The 9,254-nt window shown below is 37.0% G+C and overlaps 1 protein-coding gene across 1 annotated transcript; it reads left to right on the top strand.

Moving 5' to 3' along the window:
• The first annotated feature begins 434 nt into the window (after positions 1–434).
• On the top strand, positions 435–6,983 carry LOC104221638 (probable LRR receptor-like serine/threonine-protein kinase At3g47570). The gene is made up of 6 exons (XM_009772720.2): positions 435–1,485; positions 1,569–1,784; positions 1,881–3,869; positions 3,957–4,550; positions 4,700–6,752; positions 6,940–6,983. The coding sequence occupies exons 1-4, from the start codon at positions 483–485 to the stop codon at positions 4,298–4,300; spliced, it is 3,552 nt and encodes a 1,183-aa protein (XP_009771022.2). The 5' UTR covers positions 435–482; the 3' UTR covers positions 4,301–4,550; positions 4,700–6,752; positions 6,940–6,983.
• The last annotated feature ends 2,271 nt before the right edge of the window (positions 6,984–9,254 follow it).

Below are 9,254 nucleotides of genomic sequence, written 5' to 3'. Positions count from 1 at the left end.
ACTTTTTTTTTTTTAACAAAAGAACCATGGTGGGGTTAGGCATAGACCCCAACCCGCAGTTAATCAAAAAAGGAGAAATATACGGAGGAGGAATATCTAATTGATTTTGCTATTACAAACGAAAGAAAAATAACTTTAGTAGGTAATTTCGAATATTTGACTTGCCATTTGAGTAATGCACTCGAGAATAAGCACGTATATATGTTTTGATTAGGTTATTTATTCAATTTCAGTAGAGGAACTCTTTTTTATTTCTAAATCAAGCTAAGAGAATCTGTGATGCAAGATTCTGGGCTAAGAATAGGACATTCTCATTTTCTACATTTATAAATTCGATTAATTATAACATTATTGTTGTGTTCTTGAGGTGCATTGGTCTCTCTTTCCAAATGAGCACCATCACATTTGGTTATAAAATTTCTGCACTTATGAAGAAAGCCTTCACATTTTTTCTCTTAACATTGTTGTTGCTTTACTATGTTATGGCTAGTTCAGCCATGACTCATACCAACATTACCACTGATCAATTAGCTCTTCTTTCTTTGAAATCCCAAATTATATCATATCCGTCTCATTTATTGGATGAAAGTTGGTCGTGCGCTACTCCTGTTTGCCATTGGGTTGGAGTCACTTGTGGTTTTCGCCATCACAGAGTTAAGTCGTTGAATCTTTCCAACATGGCTCTTACGGGCAGAATTCCACAAGATATTGGAAACCTCACATTTCTTGTTTCTCTTGACTTGGGAAGCAACAATTTCTATGGAAAATTGCCTCAAGAAATGACACGTTTGCGTCGACTAAAGTTGCTTGATTTAAGTTTCAACAACTTCAGCGGGGAGGTTCCTGCCTGGTTTGGGTTTTTACACCGACTTCAAGTCCTGAATCTTAGGAATAATAGTTTCACCGGATATATCCCCTCTACAATTTCCAATATTTCTAAGCTAGAAGCTTTAGATTTGACATTCAATTCCATTGAGGGTCAAATCCCAAAAGAGATTGGACATCTTAAAAACATAAGGTTTTTAAGCTTGGGTGGAAACAAGCTCATAGGTTCTATCCCTACGTCTATTTCGAATGCCTCAATGTTAGATACTTTAAAACTCTCTCTCAATTTTCTTCAAGGTAACATCCCAGAAGGGATTGACAATCTTCACAACTTGAACCTTTTGGCGATAGAAGATAATCGGGTTACAGGTTCTATACCACTGTCAGTTTTTAACATTTCTGGAATTGAAGTCATTGCATTTACAAAGAATAGCTTATCAGGAAGTCTTCCCAATGGATTATGCAATGGTCTTCCATTACTCAAAGAGCTTGTTTTATCTTTGAACAAGCTTCGCGGTCATATGCCTACAAGCTTGTCAAATTGTTCAGAACTTCAAATATTGTCTCTATCAGAAAATGAGTTTGATGGACCGATACATAGTGAAATTGGAAGATTGAGTAACTTGCAGATATTGTTACTTGGATATAACCATTTCAGAGGTATAATCCTGCATTATCATATGAATGCTAGAAGTATTCTATTTAATTACTTCCACAAAAAATTTATTGTACATGAATTGCAGGTATAATTCCACAAGAACTCGGAAATCTTGTTACTTTGGTGGAGTTAGGCATGGAGGAAAACAAAATAACCGGCCCTCTCCCGATCTCCATACTCAATATTTCCTCGATGCAATATTTGTCACTACCGAATAACAATCTCATTGGATCCATACCACGAGAGATTGGCAACTTAACCAAGATGTATGTTCTATATCTTGACAATAATATGTTTACTGGTATGTAATCAAAGTGGTAGCAAAAAGTACAACTTATATAGATTGAACCAACTAGTTAAACTCACTAGTATTCCTTCTTTCTTTGTATGTTACCAGGTAAAATACCCAAAGAGATAAGAAATCTCATTGAGTTGGAGGACCTTAGCCTTGGGTTTAATAATTTTAGTGGTTCAATTGAAATGGAGATCTTCAACATATCAAGGCTGAAATCGGTTAATCTAGCAGCCAACAACCTATGGGGAACTTTACCATCAAACATAGGTTTTCTGTTACCCAACCTTGAAGATCTTTATTTGAATGGCTTAACCAATCTTGTCGGGATCATTCCTCATTCTATCTCCAATTGTTCAAAACTTACTATTCTGGAGCTTTCAGGCAATAAACTCACTGGCTTGATTCCCAATTCTCTTGGATATTTGACTCGTTTACAGTTATTAAACTTGCAGCAAAACAATTTAACGAGCGACTCATCATTAAGCTTCCTGACTTCCTTAACCAATTGCAGAAATTTGATATCTCTTGCTGTATCTTTCAACCCTCTAAATGGTAAACTTCCAGTCACTACAGGGAACCTTTCCACATCTCTTGCAAAGTTTTATGCCAGTACTTGCAAAATCAAAGGGCGAATTCCAAATGAAGTTGGGAACTTAAGCAACTTATTAGACCTTGATCTTTCAATTAATGATTTGGCTGGAGCTATTCCCGCATCAATTCATAACTTGAGAGAACTTCAGCGCTTGGATTTCTATGAAAACAAATTTAGAGGAATTATTGCAGAAAATCTATGTAAATTGCGACGTTTGGGAGCTATTTATTTGGGTCAAAATCAACTTTCAGGACCGCTTCCTAATTGTTTAGGAAATGTTACTTCCCTTAGGAGGATACTTCTAGGTTCCAATAAATTGAGTTCCAATATACCAACAAGCTTAGGAAACCTAAAAGATCTAATGATTCTTGACTTATCTTCAAACAACATGTGTGGTTCTTTACCTCCAGAAATTGGAAATCTAAAGGCCACAATACAGATGGATCTGTCAATGAATCAATTTTTAGATGGCATTCCTAAAGAAATTGGAAGTTTGCAAAACTTGATGTACCTTTCTTTGAGACACAACAAGTTGCAAGGACCTATACCTGACTCAATGAGCAACATGGTAAGTTTGGAATTCCTAGATCTTTCTCATAATAATATATCAGGAATCATTCCTGGGTACTTTGAGAAACTTCAATACCTGAAGTATTTCAATGTCTCTTACAACAAGTTGTATGGTGAAATACCCTCTGGAGGTCCTTTCAAGAACCTCTCAAGTCAGTTTTTTCTCTTCAACGAAGCATTATGTGGTTCTCCGAGACTTAGAGTCTCACCATGCCCCATTTCATCCAAGCATAGATCAAATAGGAAAAAAATGCTTCTATTTCTTCTACTGGGAATTGCATTATCATTTGTTCCTATAACCATTGTGCTTGTATGGATAAGGTATAGGAAAGGTAAAAGAGCTCCGCAACAAGCTGATTCATTGTTTACTACAACAAGAGGAAGAATTTCATATTATGAACTGCTCCAAGCAACTGATTCGTTTAGCGAGAGCAATCTGATTGGTTCTGGGAGTTTTGGCTCTATCTACAAAGGCATGCTCAAAAGTGGGACTGCTATTGCTGTTAAAGTGTTCAATCTACAATTGGAAGCGGCATTCAAGAGTTTTGATACAGAATGTGATGTTTTGCGTAACCTTCGCCATAGGAATCTCACAAAAGTCATCACTAGTTGTTCCAACCTTGATTTTAAGGCTTTAGTACTTGATTACATGCCCAATGGAAGCCTCGATAAGTGGTTGTATTCACACAACTACTTCTTAGACATCATGCAGAGACTGAACATAATGATAGATGTAGCATGTGCATTGGAATATCTCCACCATGAGTGCTCATCACCTGTGATTCACTGTGATCTGAAGCCAAGTAACGTCTTGCTAGATGAGAATATGGTTGGCCACCTTAGCGACTTTGGTATTTCAAAATTTTTGGGGGAAGATGATAGTGATTTATACACTAAAACCTTAGCAACATTAGGTTATATTGCACCAGGTACGTCTCTTTATTTTGCTTTGCATGATTTCCCTTTCCTTTTTCCACCTATAAATGTTTACATTTTAAAATTGTTTGATTGTGTAGAGTATGGTCAGGAGGGGTTGGTGTCAACAAAATGTGATGTCTATAGCTATGGGATCATGTTGATGGAAACATTTACAAGGAGAAAGCCTAATGACGAAATGTTCGATGGGAATCTTAGCTTGAAGCAATGGGTGAGTTATTCACTTCCAGAGGCAATAGTGGATATTGTAGATGCCAACATAATAACACCACTGGATAATCAGTTAAACAAGAAGCTAGATTGTGTGACATCGATCATGAAAGTGGCACTCAATTGCAGTGCTGAATCTGCTGCGAGAAGGACCAACATGAAAGATGTTGTAAGGATGCTAAAGAAGATCAAGATTCAACTTCTTGCATGTTGAGCATGTTCTTGGAAATTTTGTTCCAACTCACTCGTTTGTTGCAAATGTTTGCTAAATTTTGGGGTTCATGTAAAGATTTTCTTTTATTTTAGCCTTGTGTTGTACGTGTTTCTACTTTAGCTTCAAATATGCTAGTATCACTGAATACTATTTCCTATTTAATATAAAACGTACTTCAAATAAGATTTATGGGTAAGAAAACTGCTCATTTGTTTGGAACTTTGGGAAGTTAGACGTTGTGCTAGATATGGTAGGACTACTATGTGAATACTAGTAGTAGCACAACTTTTACAATCGATAAAGCAAAACTTTAGAGAATATTCTTGAAGCACAATGAGTTTTTAAAATTGTTTTTTGTTTCTTTTGGTTTCTTACTCATGTTTGGAATCTTTTTTGAAGCTCAACTAATTCAAATTCGCACCGGAATATCCCACTTTGAGGGGTAAAGCGCTTTCCGTCAAGGGCAACTCCATACTCGGGGCTCGATTTTGAAACCCATGATTAAGGATAGAGGAACACTTATCACTCCACCGCAACCACAACCTTTGGTGGTGAGTTGTTTAAATTTTTTAGTGGAACTCCGTGAATACAAATAGACAGTAATAATATAAATGTTTGACATGGGAAAGACATCAACATGATACAATTGAAAAATAATTAATAAAAATTGCCGACGAGTTATTAGCAGAAATATAACAGCAAGACAACAAACTAATTAATGGCAATAGCAAAGAAAAAAAAACATATCACAGAGAATTCTTATTGATCAAGACAACCTCTTTCTTGTATCTTGTTTTGTTTGACTATCAAGAAATACAATGCTCTAATTAAAGAGTAAGAGATCGATTTCTTAGATGGGATACAATGTGGAGGAATGGGGAATTTAAATAGTAAAACTATCTGTAATTGCTCCTCCCCTTAGTATCTCGCCTGCCGTTATCCCCATTAACTGTCTTCTCCGAACATTACGCTAAGAATCTGTATCATGGAATTATTAAATCCCGCTTTATTCCCCATGTAAATGGCACTTTTCTTATAGTGTATACTTATTATGTATCTTCTCGAGAAATCTTCCGTGCTGCTCATAAATGATTACGGTACAGATGATACCGGTATTGATGATTATTGTACAAATGATACCGGTGCTAAATAACTCTCAACTCAATCCCGGGCTCATCTTTTGTGTGTTCTTCCAATATTCTTGATACATAATGAGATTCAGTTCGTCTGCATGGTGAGTCAATTTTTTACCATTACAATACAATCATTAGAACTTTAATAAGTTGGTCAATGAAAAAAGTAAAAATCATAGAAAATTAGGTTCAAATACTAACAAAAGGTGATTTCTTTTCCTCCACTGAAATTTTGCTCTCGATATAACTAGTGTATATGATGTTCTAGTAGATATAACACTGCTTTTTACCACACATTTTCTCCGATGAAGTACACAGATAAGAAAGCAAGACTTCGTTGACTTGTAGTCTTGCACAAGTCTTTGCGGGGTCGATTAAATGTTTATAGTTACGGGATCATGTTGATGGAAACTTTTACAAGGAAAAGTCCTAATGGTGAAATGTTCGAGGGAGATCTTAGCTTAAAGGTATGGGTGTTCATGTAGGACCCATAAAAGGAAAAAAGGAAATAAAGAAAAAGTTAAAAAAGTTGGTGAAGTCAAATTAGGGTGACTGATACTTTTTCAATAAGGACGACTGAAATCTGAATTTTACAAATTGAGGAACCAATCAGATTGGTTGGGTTGGTGAAAATGTGCCTACAAATATGAGCTTCATTCGTTTAGTTTAAGTACACCAAAATAACAAGAGAAGCATAAAGCAGTGAGAGTAATCCACAGATTGTGGTCTGTGAGATAACTAGTGAGTGGTAGTAATATTGTAGTGATGTGTTTTAAATAAAGAGTGTTATTTCTTTCAAAGTTGTAGTAGTCTCTTGACACTACTGAGTTGTAATATTATAGTGGTAATATTGCTCCACTCGGGTATTGTATTTTATCCCGCTAAAATATTTGGTGTCATTGTTACTCTCTTGTGTTATTATTATTTGATGTGGATATTATTCCTGGCGAGATTATTTTTTATCCCAACAACGTGGTATCAGAGCCATGGTAAATAATGGTCCGCTATCTTTTCAGTACCCCCGTCTGACAAAACATAATTATGAGAAATGGTGTCTACGTATGAAAGACATCCTTGGCTCTCAGGATGTATGGAAAATCGTAGACAGAGGGTATGCAAAACCCGATAATGAGGAAGCTCTGCCCCAAAATGAAAAAGAGGTCTTGGCAAAGACAAGGAAGAAGGATCAACAAGCCCTCACGCTCATCCACCAATGTTTGGATGATGCCATGTTTCAGAAGGTGGCAGATGCTACCACCTCAAATGAAGCTTGGAAGATTTTACAAAATTCTCTTCAAAGAGTTGACAAGGTGAAAAAGGTAAAACTTCAAACTCTAAGGGCTGATTTTGAAGTTTTAAAAATGAAAGAATCCGAATGCATCTCGGATTATTTTTCAAAAGTGAAGGCTGTTGTAAATCAACTAAGAAGATACGGGGAGGACATAGAAGATGTCCGTGTGGTAGAAAAGATCCTTCGCACTTTAACACCTAAATTTGATTTTGTAGTGTGTGCTATTGAGGAATCTAAAGATTTAGACTCTATGATGGTGGAGCAATTGGAAGGTTCTTTACAGGCCCACGAAGAAAAGATCAAAAGGAGACAAGAAGTGCCATCGGAGCAACTTCTTAAAACTCAGGCATCCTTCAAGGATTATGGAGGTGAAACAAGCTATCGAGGAAACAGACGAGGCCGAGGTCGAGGAGGTCATGGAAGAGGAAGAAGTAATGGTAACAATTTCAATAATGAAGTTAAAATCCACCAAACATTCAGAGGTCGTGGTTGTGGACAAAGTGGAGGAAGATGACGTGGATACTACCAAGAAAATAATGGACAAAGGTATGACAAATCAAAAATTGAATGTTATAACTGTCATAAATTTGGCCATTACTCTTGGGAATGTCGTAGCAATGTTAAAGAAAAGGCTAACCTTGTTGACGACAAGAAAGAAGAAAATGAGTCAACATTGTTGATGACACTCAAGGAAGAAGACAGAGATGATTGCAGCTCATGGTATTTGGACAATGGAGCAAGCAATCATATGTATGGATGCAAAGAGAAGTTTGTGGAGATCAATAAAACAATGAGAGGTAATGTGTTCTTTGGAAATACCTCAAAGGTTCAAATCAAAGGGATAAGTACGATTCTGATCTCCTGTAAAGATGGTAGTCACAAGTTAATTCAAGATGTTTATTATGTGCCAAAATTAAAAAGTAATATTTTAAGTTTGGGCCAACTTCTTGAAAAGGAATATGACATCCACATGAAAAATATGCATCTTTGGCTTAGAGATTCAAGTGGAATTCTAATTGCTAAAGTGCATATGGCAAAGAATAGATTGTTTTCTCTGAATCTTAAAACAATTGATGCAAAGTGTTTGAAGGCTAATGTGCAAGATGAATCATGGTGTTGGCACATGCGATTTGGGCACTTAAATTTTGAAGCGCTCAAATCAATGGCAGAAAAGAACATGGTGCATGGGATACCATCAATTAACCATCCCAATCAATTGTGTGAAGCTTGTCTTCTTGGAAAGCATGCAAGGAGGAGTTTTCCAAAGGAGGCCATGTCAAGATCAACCAAGCCGCTCCAGCTTGTCCACACTGATGTGTGTGGACCAATCAATCCACCTTCTTTTGGTAAAAGAAAATACTTTCTGCTTTTCATTGATGACTTTAGTAGAAAGACTTGTGGTTTATTTCTTGAACCAAAAATCTGAAGCTTTTGCTGCTTTTAAAAATTTCAAAGTACTTGTGGAGAAAGAAAGTGGCTATGAAATTAAAGCTCTAAGGTCCGATAGAGGAGGCGAATTCACCTCAAACGAATTTAATGACTTCTGTCAACTTCATGGAATTCGTCGCCCTCTAACGGTACCTTATTCACCTCAACAAAATGGTGTTTCAGAGAGAAAGAATCGAACGATTCTTAATATGGCTAGATGTATGTTGAAAGCTAAAAGTATGCCTAAGGAATTTTGGGCCGAAGCTATTTCTTGTGCAGTTTATTTGAATAACAGGTCTCCAACAAGAAATGTTAGAGATCAAACCCCTCAAGAAGCATGGAGTGGAAGAAAGCCAAGTGTCAAGCACTTGAGAATCTTTGGGAGCATAGCCTATGCTCATGTGCCACATCAATGGAGAGCAAAGCTTGACAATCGAAGTGTCAAGCATGTGTTTGTTGGCTATTATATGAGTTCAAAAGGCTACAAACTATACAACCCAAGCAGCAGTAAGGTGGTGGTAAGTCGTGATGTTGAATTTGATGAAGAACTGGCATGGAATTGGGAAGCTGAGGAAGAAACTTCATATGATTTTCTTCCATACTTTGGTGATGAAGAAGAACTGGAGACCGTGGAACCTGTGCAGGACACAACTCCACCTTCTTCTCCAACAAATGTTGCATCTCCCTCTTCTCAAGAAGGTTCAAATGAACAGCCGCAAAAGAAAGGAGCATTCAAGAGCTCTATGAGGACACAGAAGAAGTTACTAATTTTGATTTTTTATGTTGTCTCTTTGCTGACAGTGAACCAATGAACTTTGATGAAGCTGTTACAAACAAAAGGTGGAGACAAGCCATGGAGGAGGAGATTGAGTCAATAGAGAAGAACAACACTTGGGAGTTAACAACTCTTCCCAAGGGTCATCGAGCAATTGGAGTGAAATGGGTATACAAGACAAAAAAGAATGCTGATGGAGATGTGGAGAGATATAAGGCACGACTTGTGGCTAAAGGCTACAAGCAAAGGCAAGGCATTGACTATGAAGAAGTCTATGCACCTGTTGCCCGCATGGAGACTATTCATTTGCTGATCTCTTTGGCGGCA

This window comes from Nicotiana sylvestris, chromosome 9, assembly GCF_000393655.2.
Source record: "Nicotiana sylvestris chromosome 9, ASM39365v2, whole genome shotgun sequence".
NCBI lineage: Eukaryota > Viridiplantae > Streptophyta > Magnoliopsida > Solanales > Solanaceae > Nicotiana > Nicotiana sylvestris.
The sequence above is the reverse complement of the archived record's forward strand: the minus strand, read 5'-3'. Positions and strand labels throughout refer to the sequence as shown.

Bases quoted from the DNA above. Each gene is read 5' to 3' on its own strand.
- LOC104221638 (XM_009772720.2), top strand. From the start codon at position 483: ATGGCTAGTTCAGCCATGACTCATACCAACATTACCACTGATCAATTA. The intron at 1,486-1,568 runs GTATAATCCTGC...CATGAATTGCAG, and splicing joins TGGATATAACCATTTCAGAG to GTATAATTCCACAAGAACTC. The intron at 1,785-1,880 runs GTATGTAATCAA...GTATGTTACCAG, and splicing joins TGACAATAATATGTTTACTG to GTAAAATACCCAAAGAGATA.